Below are 19,313 nucleotides of genomic sequence, written 5' to 3'. Positions count from 1 at the left end.
TTCACCAGCTCAAATCAGAAAATTCCTGGAGAAAGAGTCTGGGCCAGGTCGGGGCACACTGCCACCACTGAGATCACCACAGTGGCTACAGTCCTACAGTGGGCACAGCTGGTCCCACACCAGCCAGTGGTCAGGGCAGAAGCCCTGCTGCAGGAGATGAAGGCAGGAGCATACTGAGCAACCCATCCCAGCTATAGCCCCACAGAAACTAAGTCCTGATGTCCACAGCTCAGAGTCGTTACCCCATCCAAAGAAACTTGGAGAACCCAATCCCAGTCTAGGCTGGTGCAATGGATCTGAGGGTTCAATCTGGGGAGTGAGCATAACAGGAGGAGTCTACAGGTGGTGTTGGGCCTGAGGTATGCAGCCACTAACTGCTTGTAGGCAGACACTGACAAGAACAGCCAGAGGCCTAGGAAGAATGGGACATGCATGTGGAAGACTTACAGAGACCCATAGGACTCAGGCCAATGAAAAATTGGAAAGCAAAGCCAGAATTGAGGCAGGAAGCCACATGTAAAGCTAGGTAAATGCTGCACTCCAGGTAACCATGGCCTAAGAGAAGCCAGACACTATCTCCCAGCAAGCACTGGCAGCCCAGACCTCCCTCTACAATGGGTGGGACGGAGATAGGAGCTGAGGGGCACTGGGAGAGGCAGTATATATACTTAGCCTCAGTATACTTTTTTTATACTAAATATATTTATACTAAATATAGCATGTATTTAGCTTCAAACTCACTGAAACATGTATATTAACTATTATAGCTTTTTAATATGTCAATCATATATAATTAAAGTAGCTTAAAAATAAATAAAAACAAAAGAAACTTAAGATCTTGTTCTCACCAATAAGAAATGCACAGTCTGGTTGGAGCTAACTAGCATTTATGAAACAAGTAACAAGTACACATCGTAATGTTTTTGTGTAAACTGGGAAACCAAAGAGGGAGCACTTGATGTGGGGTGGGGGGACAGCCGAAGGCAAGTTCTAAGAGGTATGATCTGAGCTGAGCCTGAAAGGACAGACAGCAATAGGAAAGAGAGAGAAAATGAGGTATTCAAAGTTGCTGGGGGTAGGAGAGCAAAGACATAGGAAGTTGTGCAGAATATTTGAGAAAGAGATGACCAGGCAAGTGGGAACACCCATTAATCCAGTGGCCCCTGGATGCCAGGCACTTGGGGGATACCTGACGTACACGACCTCCATAGTCCCCACTATGCAGATGAGGGGAAGAGAACTTGAGAGAGGGCCAGGATCTTGCTAACAGTCCTACAGCTACTAAGCAGAAGAGTAAAAGCCTCACCTCAGGGCTGTCAACATTCAAGGCCAATTAGGGAGTCAGCAGAGAGCCTAGTGAGAGAGAAGGGAGGGAGAACCAAGCATGGGTGCTGAGTCAGACAAGAGTGAGACACAGAGAGAGCTCTATGTATTGACAGAGGGATGATGTAACCAAAAGGAGCACTTTTAGGATATGTATAGGTGGGAGTGAGAGCAGAGTATGGAGGAGCCAGCTAAGATGACACAGTAATATAGACATGAGGTGTTAAGGGAAGACAGAGCAACGCAAGATCTTTCATTCTTACTAGATCCTTTCAAACAAGTCTCTCAAACAGAGAGTGCCTCTGAAACATCAGGGCCTATGCCACGTCACACAGTGCAAGCCATCCCTACCAACATCTCTGGAGTGGAGTTATGCTCCGTGTCATCTTCTTTCAGCCTTAAGGACTTTCTTTAGTTTTTGTGCAAAGGTCTACGAACAATAAAATTCTGTCTTTGTTTATCCAGAAAGGTTTTTAGCCTTCATTTTTGAAGAATACTTTTGCTGGACACAGAATTCTTGGCTGACAGTCTTGTCTTTTGGAACCCTAAGCGTGCCCTGCCTCTGCATTATGACCACGTTTCTGAAGAGAAGTGGGCTGCTAAGCTTACTGTGCTTCTCTTATACATGTTTTTCTTCTTGCTGACTTAAAGATTTTGTCTTAAGTTTTCAACAATGTGACTATGGTGGTCTAGATGTAGATCTCTTTGTGTTTATCCTACTTGGAGTACACTGAACTTCTTGGATGTACAGACTGTTTTTCAACAAAGTTAGGAAGTTCTTAGACATTTCTTCAAATATTGTTTTATTGCCCCCCACCCCTTTATATCCCCTTCAGGGACTACAGTGCATGCACTGGTATGCTCAACAGTGTCCCATGGATCTCTAAGCTTACATCATTTTTCTTCGATCTGTTATCTTTCTGTACTTCAGAACAGATAATCTCTATTGATCTAGCTTTAATTTGCTGATGCTTTCTACTACCATCTCAAATCTTCTGAACCTGCCTAGCACAATCCATTAATTTCTGTTCTTTTATTATTTTCTTCCTCCTCCTTTCTTTGGGTTGTTTCAGTTTCTACAATTCTTAAGCTGTTTAAGTTCATTAATTTTCTGCTTTACTCTCTTATTATATAAGCATTTAAATTAATAAACTTTCCACTAAATACTGATTTAGGTGCATTTCATCCATTTTGATATGCAACATTTTTATTATTTAGTCCAAAATAACTTGACTTCTATTATGATTTCTATTACTCATGAGCTACTTAATTTCTACACATGGGAATTTTATTAATTCTCTTTTTGTTACTAATTTCCAGCTTCACTGTGTTGTGGCCAAAGAAGATATTCCACATGGTTCTGGGCATGTGAAATCTGTTGGGACTTACCTTACACCCCAGAAATGATCACTTTTTATAAATGATCCATGTGTGATGGAAACAAATATACATTCTCCAGTTGCATATAGTCTATGTATCCTATCAAGCAAGGTGGTTAACTGTGTTTTTCAAATCATTCATCTACTTGTTGATTCTCTGGTCTTTTTGATATATCAATTTTGAGTGAGGTGTTAAAATATCCATGACCATTAGGGATTTGTGAATAATTTCTTATACTTTCTTCAGTTTTTCTTGTTTGAGACTATATTAGGAGGTGTATATATAGTAATAAGTTCAGGATTTTTATATCTTTCTGGTGAATTGTTGGGACTCTACCTGGTATATTTTTCCATTTACTCTCGAGCTGTGTTCTCACCTTGTGTTTTAGACAGACTCTTACAAACAATATATAGTTGGATTATTGTTTTAAATCCAGCCTGATAATACTGTCTTTAACTGGGTCATTCAGTCCATTTACATTTACCATAACTGCACATATATTTGGATTTGTTACTTTCATCTTATATTTTCATTTCTTTTTTTCTCTCTTTTCTTGTCATATTCTGAATTATTTTGCATATTCCATTTTACTCTATACTAATGCTACAGGAACATACTCTATCTTCTCTATGGCACCCTATAAATTTTAACCTACATACTTTTAAAATCCTAAAATCAATCATTACTCTTACTCTCCTCCTGAATAAGACTAGAACTTCATAATGCTAGAGCTCTGACCACACTCCTCCCCAACAAGGCCTACTCTGCTCTTGGTATTTTAAGTCTATTGTTTTTTGATTCTGTTGTGCTTTATATATAGTCAACATTTAGATTTATGCATATATTTGTCACTCTCTTTGCTCATTCCTACTTGTATCTCATCTCTTCCACACTCCAGAACTACAACCTTTAGAACTGCTGATTGGGAAGCTCTATTGATGACAGACTCTCGGTTTTTCTTTGTCCAAAATGCCTTTATTTCACCCTTGTTCTTGAAAAATATTTGGGGAGAGATACAAATTCAGGTCGGCAGTTCTTTTCTGGCAGCATTAAGACATTGTATTGATACTGTTAAGGGGACAACTATCAGTTCAAGTGTCATTCCTTTGAAGAGACAGATCTTTTGTCTGCCTACCTGTATTAATATCTCTACTCTTCTATAGTTTTCATTACAATGTGTGTAAGCGTAAATTTCTTTTTATTTATCCTGCTTACAATTAGGTGGACTTCTCAAATTAAAGACTGGGTCTTTTATCAGTTAATTCTCTGTCATTATCTTTCAAATGCTGCTTCTGTCTCATTCACTCTCTCCTCTTTTCCCAGAGCTCTGATTAGTCGGATTCCTCATCTCTCCTCCATGTTTTTTACCTACTGACATTTCCCATCTCTGTCTCTGTGATTCATCCTAAATAATTTCTTCAGATCTATCAACTTAACTATATCTTCAACTATGTATAATCTGCTTTTAAAACTGTCTAATAAATGTATAATTGCAATTATCATGTTCACTTCCAGAAATATTATTTGATCCTTTCTCATCTGCCTAGTCATTTTTATAATTTCTTACTCTTCTGCTCACATATTAATCGTTTCTTTTATTTCTATAAGTATATTAAACATACTTATTTTATATTGGTCTGATAATTCTTGTATCTGAAACCTTCTGCAGGTCTGATGATACAAACTTGCTATTTGTTGCCTTTCACTAATATATGTTTCCCCCTAAGCTTTTCGTGATTTTTAAGATGCAAGCTCGGATCTTGGAACTCTGTCCATAAGAATTCTTTAACAACTTGGTAGAAGTTGAAGAATCCTATAGAAAAGATTTACATTTTTCTCTAAATGGGAACTGTATCATTCAGGGTTCTCCAGAAAAACAACCAATAGCATGCAAAGGTGGATGAATGAATAGATAGATAAGCACACAGATAAAGATAATTACTGTAATATAAGGAATTAGTTGACACCATTACGGAGGTTGAGAAGTCCCAAGATCTGCAGTGAGCAAGCTGGAGACCCAGAAGAGCCAATGTACAGTTCCAGTCAGAAAACCAGCAGGCTCAAGACCCAAGAAGAGCTCATGTTCATTTTGAGCCCAAAGGCAGGAAGAGATCCATGCCCCACCCAATTCAAGCAGTGAAGGAGTTCCCTTTTACTTGACCTTTTTGTTCTATTGGGCCTCTAACTGATTAGATGAGGCCCACCCATGCTAAGTAGGGCATTCTACTTTACTCAGTCTACTGATTTAAATATTAATCTCATCCAGAAACTCCCTCACAGAAAGAAACACCCTGAATAATGTTTGACCAAATGTCTGGGCACTTTGTGGACCAGTTAAGTTGACATATAAAATTAATCATCATAAAAAAAAAAAGAAATTAATCATCATAAGGACCACCAGGTGGTCTGAATTAAAGCTTCAAGTCTGCGATGGAAACTAGCCTATTAATTTTCAAAAGAGATTTTTCCTATGTTCAACGCCAAAGGTCAAAACAGAAAATATTCCTAAAGATGTCAAGGATTGGGGGAGTACCTCTAGCTTACCCTTATACTATTGATAAACACCATTAGGCGTTCACTTCTAGGCTACTCACCTGAGCAGGGGAATGAGGGGGGGGGGGCGTGTGCTTTGTCTCTGGTCCCCGCCCCCACTCTGTGAGCCATGGAAATTGAAGGTCAAATTTGAAAAATGCCCTCAAAGCAAAAACCTCAGTTCTTTGTTGGACTATCTGTCTTCCCACTTGCATTTGACTTTTTTTTTTTTTTGAGACAGAGTCTCACTTTGTTACCCAGGCTAGAGTGAATGCCATGGCGTCAGCCTAGCTCACAGCAACCTCAAACTCCTGGGCTCAAGCGATTCTGCTGCCTCAGCCTCCCGAGTAGCTGGGACTACAGGCATGCACCACCATGCCCGGCTAATTTTTTCTATATATATTAGTTGGCCAATTAATTTATTTCTGTTTATAGTAGAGATGAGGTCTCACTCTTGCTCAGGCTGATTTTGAACTCCTGACCTTGAGCAATCCGCCCGCCTCGGCCTCCCAGAGAGCTAGGATTACAGGCGTGAGCCACCGCACCCGGCCCTGCATTTGACTTTTGTGCTCTTGGTATAATTACTTTTTTTCTAGCTCAAAGGAACACTTTTAAAAATGTTTTTTTGCATCTCACCCAGAATTTTTAAAAAGTTGTTTTTTTTTTTTTTTTTAGAGACAGGGTCTTACTTGGTCACCATAGCTAGAGTGCAGTGGCATCATCATAGCTCACTGCAGCCTCAAACTCCTGAACTCAAGCCATCCTCCTGCCTCACCCTCCAGAGTAGCTAGGACTACAGTTACCTACCCTGTGCCCAGCTAATTTTTCTATTTTTGTAGTGACAAGGTTAGTCTTGCTATATTGCCCAAGCTAGTCTCAAACTCCTGGCCTCAAGCAATCCTCCCGCTTCGGCCTTCCAAAGTGCTGGGTTTATGGGCACAAGCCACTGTACCAGGCCTCACCCAGCATTTTGACTGTTCAGTAAGAAAAGTTGATCAGGGATCTATTCTACCATATCCCTGGCTCCCGATCCATGGCCTGGAAGGATGGACCATAGGGAGACCTGTAGGAAGCTCTCAACCCAAGACAATGGTGTCTCAAAACTAGCTGGTTATGGTAGATGGCAATCAGATTCTGGATATGTTTTGAAGCAGAGCCATCAGGATTTCCTAAAAGATTAGATGGAGGTATAGGAGATAAAAAGGAGTCAAGGATCACTCAAAGGTTTTTAAAAGCCTGAGAAACTAGAAAAATAGAGCTGTGATCAACTGAGATTAGAAAGCTATGAGAACAGTTTGGTGTGGGGGAAGATTAGGGGTTCAGTCTAAACATAATGAATGTCAATGTCTCCCAGATGTCCATGTGGAGATGTCAAGCAGACAGTTGGATCTCTGAATGTAGAGCTTGGGAGAGAAGTCTAGGCTGAAGGCACAAATCTGCTGGCACTTGATCAATGTTTCCTGTTACTCAAACAAGCCAAACAAATGTAAGATGGGGAGTAAATGCCTATCTGTCCAGTCAGCACTGTAAACAGGGCAGGAAAGGCAGCTGACTGTGCCACGTGCGATCATGATACTAGTTTGTACTAACAGTCATATAACACGTGGTCACCATCCCGATACACTCTGTCCTCATCAGCTATTTGCTAGAGTTCTATGCCAGTTCTGTGGCATAAGAGGAATGTGAAGAATGTGGACAAAGCCTGAGAAAAAGCCAGCCACATAGTTAAATAAAAAGAAGAAAAATGAAAGGTTAAAGGAAGTAAAATGATTTAGTCAGGGATGATTAATTGCAACTGATCCTGCACTCTGGATGACAGAAGTCTGGATTCTTGAGCTTTCATTTCAGCATGGGTTACTTAGAATTTCTTAGAAATAAAAAAGAAAAGTAATATCTATTTAACACCTACTATATTAAGTACTGGCCCAGACATTACTGCATTTTAATACACATTAAGATACTTGAGGTAGAATTTTATAGATCAGGAAAGCAGGATTCTTAAAAGTTAGGTAAGTTCACAAGCAGGAAAGCTGCAATTGAAATCTGAGTCTAGTGGGTCCAAAGCCCATGTTCTTTAAAATAACTAAATCTACATATAGTATGTAGCAAAAAATCCAAGCATTTCGAAAAATCTGTATTTTTTTCAAACACTTCTTCAAAAGGAAATTTCAGATGAACATTTTCTCCAGTTAGCAAAGGTCATTGATGAACAGGACAATATATGCGAATCATTTAAAGAATACGCAGCTGTTATAGACTTATTAAATGGAGAACACAATGAAAGTTTCACTGACTTTGAGAGTCATGACATCATACTCAAATTAGCGTGTCAGCATATCACCAAGGCATCTAAAGAACTACAGATAGAATTGATTGAGCTCTCAGGAGATGACACTTTAAAGCCATTATTTGATGCTAAGAAAGATACAATTGAAATATGGAAAGATGCAGTAGGATACCCACACCTTCATGCCCCCAAAATGTGTTCTTGCTTTTCAACCATTTATTGCTGCAAATCTACCTTTCTCCTACCTAACCCAAATCAAGATGCCCTTAAAGTCACAAATGACTGATACTCATCTAGAGGGTCAAGTGAAACTGCAACCTCCATGCTGTAACCAAATATTCAAATGCTTTCCAACCAAAAGCAGACACAACAAAGTCATTAAAAGGTTAGTTAACTTTAAAATTAACAAATAGTTTTCATCTTTTGAAATTATTAAGTACATAGTAGTTATACTTTTACAAAATAATGTACATTTTAAGTATATCTAATTGAAATTTCTAGAATGTGGCATTGTATGATTACAGCTAAATTAATGCGGCTTCCCACATGAAACATTTCTCCACCCCAGTCTAGTTTCTGAAAACAGTAATACCACCACCACCACCAAGCACCAAGAAGCACATGTTACTTTCCAGAGAACTATTTGTATTTCTATTTTCCTATTCTATAATAAAATACATATACCTCCCCAAAATACATACCAAAGTTTATAACAAATTTACAGTTAAATTAACGTCATACATAACTCAGGGTTCAAAGATCCTGGGCTTGAGTAGACCTTGTTTTGTTTGACTTTAGAACAAATGATTCTAAAGATATCAAGTAAGATGACCTTGCAATAGATTTATTAAGGTTTGGGCTGTGTTCACAGTGCTCAAAGAACCAGTAATTGTCTTCACGGATAAGGAAGGCTTGGATGCCCCTAGAGCAAAAAGTTGCATTATGACAACTTAACAACCACTTCATATTGCCCATGACCCAAAGTTTAAGAAGGAAAAATCCACCCAAGTCAGAGAACACTATCTCTGATGGTTGTCAGAAGCTAACACTCTTGGGATGCTTTCTACAGACAAAGATACATAAATTAAGATGAAACTCCTAACAATTTTCACCCACCCCAGGAAACTTCTGAAGAACCATATCTAGAAAGGGCCATAGAGAACACTTGGCCTGTGTTCCTCTTTTAATGAGAAAGTAAGTAACTCACAGAAGGCTGCTGAAGGACCACCAGCTACAAACTACTCTAAATAGAGACTGGCATATTATTTCAGAGCAAAGCCAGGCCTAATGGCAACTAAAGGTGAGAAGCATCCAGAACTAAGGCTTCCATCTCTGAGGCACTTCCTGCTGGGCAGCTATCCATTCGAGTGGCTGAGACAGGATGTGGAGCCAGGCAGTCAGGGTTTCAGAATCCAGCTCACCCACTAGTGTCTGTATAACCCTGGCCTTCTAACTTCACCTTTATGTGTCTTTTTAATTACAAAACAGGAATAGGCTGGGTGTGGTGGCTCATGCCTATAATTCCAGCACCTTGGAAGGCTAAGTGGGAAGATCACTTGAGTCTAGGAGTTTGAGACCAGCCTGGGCAACATAGTAAGACCCCCTTTCTACAAAAATTTTAAAAAATTAGCCAGGGAGGCATCTGTAGTCCCAGCTACTCAAAAGGCTGAGGTAGGGGTGGAAGGATCACTTGGACCCAGGAATTTGAGGCTGCAGTGAGCTACAGTCACACCACTGCACTCCAGGCTGGGCTACAGAGCAAGACTCTGTCTCTACAAAATAAAAAAATATAAAAAAATAACATAACATAAAATAAAATAGAAACAATTATATTTACCGTATGGGGTACTGATGGAAGTAATCTGTAAATATATGTGATGCACTTAAAGAAGTGACTAGCACTCAAAAAATATTAAGTATTCTTACTTAATTATTCTCTCCCTCACACCACTCTCCCCCTGAAATGGCACTGTCTCCTTGCACTTGGCCCGTAACAACAAGCCTAGGAGGTACCTTATAGGTCAGGTCTAGGAACCACTTGTGATTCTATGATTCTCTAGAAAAAACAAAGCTATTTGGTCAAGTAGGCAACCCCTGGTGGGTAAGCATTATTGTGGAGCACAAACATAACCCCCCAACTTTCCCTCAAACTGTGGAAGGTCTAGGGCTTTACCCGACTTGCAAGCTAACAAGTTAGCATGCTATAGTTTCATGGATGCTAGCAGAAACACGGACAAAGAACTTTTGTTACAGCAACAACCACAGCCAGAGTATCAGCATTTATGCCGGTTGAAGACCCAAATCCACAGGGCCACACACATGTCACGGGCTGTGTCCTGTGAGAGGAACCCCAAGCTCAGGGAACCCACATCTTTTATAGCAGGTAGTCTGCCTAACCTTTGCCCTAGAGGGAAACATTACCTTTATTACATGGGTATAAACAAACCCACCCTTTGCTCTGGAGGGAGATGGTATCTCTATCTTCTAAGGATGTGCACAAAACACACAACCACGAAAAGAATCCCAGAATCAAAGGAGTTCAGGTCATTCCCTCATAATACATGAAGAAACAGGAGAGACCCCTGTGTCCCAACAATATCTCAATAAATAAAAATGTATACTTGTGTTCATGGATTGGAAGACTTAATACTGCTAAAATGTCGATTCACCCCAAATTGAACTGATGATTCAACACAATCCCAATAAAAATATCAACAAGATTTGTTTTTTCTAGAAGGTGACAAGCTAATTCTCAAATTCATATGGAGTGGCAAAGGGCTTAGAAACAACCAAAACAACTTTGAAAAAGAAGAACAAAGTTGGAGGACTTATACTACCTGACTTTAATATTTATTATAAAGTTACCAAGATTTATTATAAAACATGGTATTGGCATACTGATATAAAAAATGGATTAACAGAACAGAGTCCAAAACTAGACTCTCACATATACTGCCAATTGATTTTTCAACCAGGTGCAAAGGGAATTCGCTAGAGAAAGGAGTCTTCAAAACAAATGTTGCTACATCAACTAGATAGTGTTATGCAAAAGACAAGCCCTCCTCCAAAAATCCATCCACCTCTCATCACACAGAAATATTAACTCAAACCAAATCATATAGCTATATACTCAAAACTATAAAACTATTAGAAGAAAATACATTAGAAAACCTTTAACCTTGATTTAAGCAAAAATTTCTACACCAAAAGCATGATTCATAAAAGAAAAAGTAAATAAACTTTATCAAAATTAAGATCTTCTGCTGTTCAGAGGATGCTCTCAAGGGAATGAAAAACATGCCACAAACAGGGAGAAAATATTTTTCTCAAATATCTGACAAAAGATTGAGATACAGAATACATTAAGAATTTTCAGTACTCAATAATGAGAATCAACCCAATATTTTTTAAATGGACAAAACATATAAACATACACTTCATCAAAGAAGATGTGGATGGCAAATAAGCACATGGAAAGATGCTCAACATCATCAGTCACAATAAAAGTGCCCATTAAAGCCACAGTGAGGTGTCACCACACCTCTCCCTGGAATGTATAAATTAAACAGAATGACCATACCAAGTGTTGGTGAGGGTTATGCAGCAACTGCAACACTAATACACTGTTAGTGGTAATATAAAACTGTGTAACCGCTTTGGAAAACAGTGTGGCAGTTTCATAGAAACTAACATGTACCTACCACATGACCCAGCCATTCCACTTCTAGGTATTTACCCAATAGAAAAGAAAGCACATGTCCATGTGAAGACTTGTGTGTTCACAGCAGCTTTACTTGTGATAGCTCAAAGCTAAAGACAACCCAAATGTCCATCAACAAATGAGTAAATATCAATATAATGCAATACCAGTTAGCAATAAAAAATAATGAACTATTAACACAAAACATAGATGGATCTCCAATAATTATGCTGAGTGAAAGAAGCTAAGCAAAAAGGAATACAAATTGTGTGATTCCATTTATAGGAAACTGAGAAAATGAAAACTAAAGTACGGTGCAGAAAGGTGGTGAGTGGCTCTCTAGAAAGCAGGGAGCAGAGGGGCAGGAAGGAGGGCCCACAAAGGGGTGGTGGGCTTACTCTTTCTTTTGACTGCGGTAAGGATTTTATGAGGGGATATTTATCAGTTGTTCACTTTAAGTATATGTAGTTTATTGCATGTCAATTATACCTCAATAAACTTGTTTAAAAAAATAAGCATTCACCACCAGGTAGAAACAGAGCTCAAAAACAGAGATGATGTTGGAGACTAAGACCCTCCACATTCTAACGACCTGACTAGTCTTGACTTGTCCTGCACGGAAAACAGCCTAAGACTGAAAATAGCACCCAGCCCCCCAGCTATAGTTCCGAGAAGAATGCATTCCATGACGTGCTTGCTCCAGGGCATGCTACCTGCAATTGTTCCGGACCCCCTGCCAGGTTGGGGTTGAGTGATCCATCACAAACAGCTTCCAGTGCCATTGGGATGCTGATTGGGGCTGATTAGCCCACACCCAAGCCTCATCATCCCCCCACTCTATTTTTCTGTTTCTACTTCCTTGTTTCTGTATATAAAACCTACTAAAAATCCAAGTAAAGTAGACCTTGACAACCCTTTGCTTGGTCTCGTTCCTTTCTCTCGCCCATCTCTTTCAGGCAAGGTCCCCCTCGCCCCCGCGAGTAACAGAAGGTCCCGCAGGCCGGGACGAGATTATATTATGAAAAAGGAAAGTCAGTATTTTTGCATGCTTAAGTAAAATATATATCCATTAAATACACAGTGTTAAAAATTATAATGAAATTGGGACAAAACCTTAGGTAAAATTGGTGGTTAAGTGTGAAGAGGAAGGTAAGCAGTAAAGAGGGCTTTTTATTTTAAAGAAAACTTTAAAACACATACATACCCTACACATGCATCTCTTTCTTCAGTGCTGCAGTCTCTCCAATTTCTTTTTACCCAAAGTTTTCAATAATGGGACTTGTCCTTTATCTGATATTCAGAGCTACATACCCCACGTACAGTACTACGGTGTCCACAGAGAATAGGACAGGTTCATGCCTTTTACCAGCTGTTTTGTAAGATAATTTTTCTTTGTGTTACAGGGTCACCAGTAAATCATAACCAAATTGAAAACAATACTTCAGAAGTAGAACTGAAGCAATTGAGCATACCAATGAATTCTCTATAATTTGAAATCTTTAAAAAAAATAACATATTGACATAATCAATCCTACCTTCTAATACTTAAAACTTCCTTCATCTACAGAGGAAAAGGTATATAGTAGCTCCCTCTTATCTGTGGTTTTACTTTCCACAGTTTCAATTACACACAATCAACCACTGCCTGGAAATATTAAATAGAAAGTTCTAGAAATAAATAATCATTAGTTTTAAATTGCACACCATTCTGAGTACTGTGATGAAATCTCAAGCTGTCCCCGTCTAACCAGGGAGGTGCAGTATCCCTGTTTATATAGCATGTCCATGGACGCTAAGCACCTATTAATCACTTAGTGGCTATCTAGGTTATAAGATCAACTACTGCAGTATTACAGTGTTTTAAGCCACCCTTATTTTACTTAATAATGTCCCCAAAGCACAATTATTGTTGTAACTGTCCTATTTTATTATTATGTATTGTCAATCTCTTAGTGCCCCTAATTATAAATTACACTTTATCATAGGTATTTATGTATAGGAAAAAACATAGGCTATACAGGGTTTGGTACTATCCAGTTTCAGGCATCCACTGGGGGTCTTGGAGTGCATCCCCCATGGATTGGGGGGGACTACTATATAAACTGTACCAGGAGCTGTACAACTGACCACCCCCACTTACCACTCAAAAGCCACCACAGCAAAGGGATGAATCCTGGACTCTCACTGATGTATTTCAAGCCTTTCAAATTGATGCTCACATTATACAGGGACATCAGCATCAACCTGGAATGTAAAAGAAAATGGCGTTGAGATGTTGGTCCGTCCACCCTGTATTTCATCCTAAATACATCTCCTAGTGAAGAAGACCTTAACATAGCTAAGGCTTTCCTTAAATTTCAGATGTCCAATTCCACAATCTGGATAGTAAGTATGTAAGTATAAGGTATGTGAAGTGAGATTTGTCTAAGTGAAGCTACAGGGAAATGGGACACTTTAGCAATATCATATAATACCACTATCTATACACTCACATAATCAAGACACACAAATGCAGAGACGTTCTATAGGAAACCTCACAACCATATTTACTGATTCATCCCTTTTATTACCGATACTGTATTAATATACAGGTATCCTCAATTCATAAGTGTACTGTACTCTCAAAGTTCAATTCAGGCCAGGCACTGTGGCTCACGCTTGTAATCCTAGCGCTCTGGGAGGCCGAGGCAGGCGGACTGCTCGAGGTCAGGAGTACAAAACCAGCCTGAGCAAGAGCGAGACCCTGTCTCTACTATAAAAATAGAAAGAAATTAATTGGCCAACTAATATATATATAGAAAAAATTATCCAGGCATGGTGACACATGCCTGTAGTCACAGCTACTCGGGAGGCTGAGGCAGCAGGATCGCTTGAGCCCAGGAGTTTGAGGTTGCTGTCCACTCTAGCCTGGGCAACAAAGCGAGACTCTGCCTCAAAAAAAAAAAAAAAAAAAAAAAAAAAAAAAAAAAGTTCAATTCAGCCATCTAAAATCTAATGGTATCTTTTTATTCAATGAACATTACACATGACATCTGGGCAGCCAGGTCTGGTGATAACAAGACTGCTAAATCCACAACATGAGGAATGAAGAATACTACAACTTCGGTCATCCCTAACAACCAAAGCAATTTACTGAGTAAAATTTTACAAGCTCTTTCAGGAAATGAACTACAACTGGCAATTCAGAGTGTAATGAAAGTTGGAAACTACAGGACTATGGTTTCTAAAGATACTGCAGAATACAGAGATCCCAAACACTTCACACAGCAAAGCAATAAAAGAGGCTAGGCAGATATTTTGCAAAGCCTTTAAAATAATGCATGAGCTTGCAAGAAACAAAGGAAAAACAGCTCTGATCAGAAATAAAGTGAGAACACAAATTCTGAGAGATACGTGCAAAACGATGATAGATTACAGAAGCCCAGGGCTTCAGTTATAGAGGCTTTATGCAGAGGGACAGAAGAAAAAGTCTCAGTCAGACACACAGACAGGCATTCAGATTGCAAGCCCTGCTGAAAACCAGAAAAGAATAAACGTTTAAGCTGAGCATGAATACACATTATTGGCAGGCCTGAAAAATCTCCAAACCAATAATTGTAATATAAATTAAAATTTATGTTAAATTTTAATATAAATTTTGGCTTGGGCTAGGAGCTCCCCCAGCTTTCTGGACATTAAAGGAAAGGACTCTCAACCTGGTCTTCAAAGAATTCCCACCAATACAGTATCAGCAAATGTGAGCTCATAACAAAAATCATCATAAAACACTTAAGGAAAAAAAAAGACCATATAAGTAACAGCCAGCACTAAGAACCAATGACAGAGCCAGAACCAAAACTTTTTCAGATACTAGAAGTATCAATTGCAAAATAGAAAATGGACATGTTTAATAGGTAAAGATAATTTTAAAAGAAATGTAAAACATGATCAAGAAGCTAGGACTACTATTATGCATGACCAGGTAATTAAAAAATAACAATAGAGTTTACAAAAAAAACTATAATAATCAAAATGTAAAACTATAATAATAAAAAAATAATCAAAATTAGCTACATGGGAAAAGAGAAATACTAAACAGAAAATAGAGCTAAAAAAACCACAGCAAAAAATAAAAATGGATAAAAGAGAGGTTAGTGTACATGGAGGCTAAATGGAGAAAGTTCAATATTCTTCTAATTAGGGTTCCATAAAAAAGAACAGAAAGAACAAAAGAAAAAAAATATTTCAAAAAGGTAATGGCTGAGACTTTTCCAGAAATAAGTAAACATAAACCCTCAGATTCAAGAGGCAAAAAAAATCTCAAGAAAGATAAATAAAAATAAAATCTACACATATCACAGTCACACTATAGGAAACCAAAAAGAAAGATTTTACAAACAGCCAGAGAGAAAAGACATATTACCTACAAAAAAAATTACACTGAAAGCCGGGCTCTCAACAATAGAAGTAGAAACCATAAGACAAGGAAATTATATCCTCCAAGTATAGAGAGAAAATAATAAACTAAGAATTGTAAACTCAACAAAAAAATATTTTCATCAAAGGGGGTAAAGTAAAAAATATTGCCAAGAAAACCTCAGAGATTTTACCACAAACATGCATGAACTAAAAGAATTTGAAGGATAGGCTTCAAAAAAAATAGGAAAATGATCTAAGAAAAATGTTCTGAGATACAAGGAGAAACAGTAGATAAAGGGAGATGTGGGTACAGAGAAGTAAACATTGGTCATAAAAGCAGTAATTAAAATGTCTAATATAAGGTATTTTTGAAGTTTTTCAATAGAGCTAAGATATAGTCCATGAATGCATGTGATCCAGGGGGTAAATATTAAAGCATTCTAAGATCCTTCCACTGTTCAGGAGAGGAAGACATTACTTTCAAGTATATGCCAAATACATCAAAGTTGTAATAGGGCCCATCGCTGGATGACAGAAATGGAGGTAAACTCTCAAGACATTAGAGGAAAAATACAAACTCAGAAAAGATCTTAGTGAATTCAAAAGGAGGAGGGAGGGACAGAGGAAGAAAAACGGAGGGAGAAAAAGATACAGGGAAGATTGACTAGAAAGAGAACTCAGAAAAATCATACTAAATAGAAAGAAAAAATCATGATGGAAAAAATAAATCCAAGTATTCCACTAACTGCAAATGTTAATGGACAGATTAATATTCCTATTAAAAGGCACAGGTTACAGATTGTTATGCTGGATGAAAAACAGAATGCAACAATATACTGTTTAAAAGAAATATATCTAAAACAAAAGTTCACAGAAAGTTTGAGAGTAAAAGAATGGGAAAAGCTGTATCAAGCAAATATTACCCCCCCAAAAAAGAAAGGCTGAAGTAGCTATGTTAATAGAAAAGAAAATAAGAGAAAAGCATTTTTAAAGATAAAGAGGTAAAATATAGAATGCTGAAAGGTTTGGTTCATCAGGAAAATATCATTCTCAATTTGCATGCACCTAATAATACAGCCTCAAAAATATTTAAAGGCACAAACTGACAAAACTACAAGAAAAAGCTGACCTAGTCTACAATAATGGGAGATTTTAAGACACCTCTTACATTAAGCTGACTCTCTGATCCACCATGCAATTAAGTTAAAAATCAATTTTTTAAAGTTTTAAAATACCAAACATTTAGAAAATTAAAAGTACACCTCTACAAAAACAGGCCAAATAAGAAATTATGAGGAAAATTAGGCAATGCTTAGAATTGAATAATGAATACACTAAATAAAACTTGTGAAGTCGAGCTAGTGAAATAAGTAACACACACACACACACACACACACACACACACACACACACACCCCCTTAAACACTTATTCTAGGAAACAAATCTAAAAATGAATGAGCTATAGCAACAGCAGAGTTATTTGCCTTGGACTAACCCTCCTGCCAAGAAAAATCACAAATTCTGAACAAAACAGAAGAAACATTTAAGGGGACTGGAAAGCAGCCTAAAGCAGACAGAAACTGGAGTTGAAGCGCCCCCTTGAAAGAAAAGAACATTTTTTGAGACAAAGAGGGCAAATATGTGGAGATTTGGGCATGACTGCACAGCAAGGGGTAGCTGCCTCCTTCAGACACCTGTGGATGGATGACTGGCTTAAGACCAAACCACAGAGTCCAGTGTTCCCAGAATGGGAAACAAGGGAAGAGGAAATCCAGAAAGGAGGGTACAGAATAGGAGAACCACTAAAATATGCCTAAAAATCCTTCCTGGGTCCTTGGCTGGCCTCTGAATTGCACAAGCATGAGGCAGACACAGAGAAGCCCCCCCCCAGAGGGGGAGCTGTGAACTGGAGGAATGAGGCACAGGCGTGGGACAGGAACCACCGAGGAGGAGCCAGTGTAAAAGTGAGTTAGGCAAAGCTGACAACCTGCTAGTACAAACACCCTTCTCTTCAAGGAAAAGATGACAGGGGCCAGAGACCCCACCACATACGTTCTACAACAGCCAGTCTACTTCACCAGCAGGGTGGGCTAGGATGAGGAGAGTAAAGCCCCTGCTTCGGCTGCAAATTAGGGGGGGGGGGGGGTGCCAAAACGATCAGTAGCCAAGATTTTTTTTTAATATTTTAATTCACTATTTTTAAAAATCAGAATTAATGTAATTCCATAATAAGAAATACAGCAAATTTTTAAATGAAGATGGAATTGGTAACAGTGCCATGACAAGACATATTGGAACTTGCAGTAAAAGGAAAATCAGTGCTCCTGACCCAGTTCACTAACAAGGGACTAACTCAGTAAATCATGGTACATGAAATAAATGTATGCCCTGGAAAACTTTTATTACAGTTTTCTGTTAAAATATCTGCTTTCCTCACTAAACTTAGTCTGTCAAAAGCAAGCACCATGGCTTGTCTGTCTTGGCCAGCACTTGTACAGACTAGTACAAGTGGGAAAGTGAGCCAAATCCAGGACTGATGGCCTCAGCAGAGCCAGACAGCAGAGGCCAAGGTCTCCCCCCCCCCCCCCCCCCCCCCGCATTCCTGTGGGCACTTTCAGAGTTGATGGCAGCGCCATGGACGCAGAGAAGATAAAGCTGTGCAAGCACACTCCAGAACAGGGGTTCTCAAATCTCAGCCTCCTACCAGGCTAAAAATGAGCCAAACTGCAAGTCTTTTCAAGTTTCACTGACAATTTTTATACACATTCCAAAGCTACTCACTAGTAACCTATTTAATGAGGTATTAAGAGTTACTCAGATGTAGTGTTCATGAGGAAAATTCAGCACCTTCACTAAAATTTAGTGAGGTCTCTAATCCACAATTCCAAGAAGAGAAAGTTCGTACTTCAGATCACAAACACACATAGATGGAATTTCTTAAAATTAAATGTACTGTCCACAGCCACTTTCCTACAGGCAACAGCAAGACTGCAAGAGTCACTGCAACAGGGACGCTACGGCCCTACGATATTTCCTATCTGACCTTCACAGAAAAAGTTTGTCTATCTCTGCTTTACAGCATAAAAGTAAGATCTTCTCTAGATCTTAATAGGCAAGCTAACATCTAGTAATAACCGTAATATCTGGCAAACTTCAGAAATATGTCCGTATGAAATTTTTTATTGACTGTCTTTTAGATTTAAAGTGGCAAAAACAACTCACAAACTGACAAATGTCTTTAAAAGTTTGTATTTGTTCAAAATCCATTATCCTTAAGAAGCTAAAATGAAACAAATGTAATTATGACAACAACAGTGTCACCTGAGACCTCATGTCACTGCCAGACTACATCTCACAGAAGACCAAAGACTTCTAGGTCACACAGGAGTTAGCAAAAAACAAACCCAAAATGACCTTCTGTTTCTTATGCAAATGTTTTCTCTAATATCACATTTCTATTCCAACCAAAAATATTTGTAAATAATGAATCAAGTTTCTAATCGCCCATTCAATTTACTCTGCTAGTAATGATATTCTAAGTAAATGTCATTTCTCACACTAGTGTTCTAGGAATCAGATTTCTTTCTTCCAATGACAAAAAAGGTAGGCAAATTCTGCTTCCTACCACAAACCTAAGCAGAAAAGAAAGATCTGTTATAAATGGAATTAATGGGCTCCAAAAGAGCAAAAGC

The 19,313-nt window shown here is 38.5% G+C and overlaps 1 protein-coding gene across 8 annotated transcripts in view; it reads right to left on the bottom strand.

Annotated features, from left to right (window-relative positions):
- HSF2BP (heat shock transcription factor 2 binding protein) overlaps positions 1-19,313 on the bottom strand; it is a 175,582-nt gene that overhangs the window by 95,815 nt on the left and 60,454 nt on the right. For all 8 annotated transcript variants that reach the window (XM_075999728.1, XM_075999781.1, XM_020284678.2 and 5 more), the window contains one exon: positions 13,363-13,466. In XM_075999728.1, the coding sequence (XP_075855843.1) occupies positions 13,363-13,466 (104 nt within the window). The remainder of the gene's footprint in view (positions 1-13,362; positions 13,467-19,313) is intronic.

The sequence above is a fragment of the Microcebus murinus genome, chromosome 1 (genome assembly GCF_040939455.1).
Source record: "Microcebus murinus isolate Inina chromosome 1, M.murinus_Inina_mat1.0, whole genome shotgun sequence".
In the NCBI taxonomy this organism is placed as follows: Eukaryota; Metazoa; Chordata; class Mammalia; order Primates; family Cheirogaleidae; genus Microcebus; species Microcebus murinus.
The sequence above is the reverse complement of the archived record's forward strand: the minus strand, read 5'-3'. Positions and strand labels throughout refer to the sequence as shown.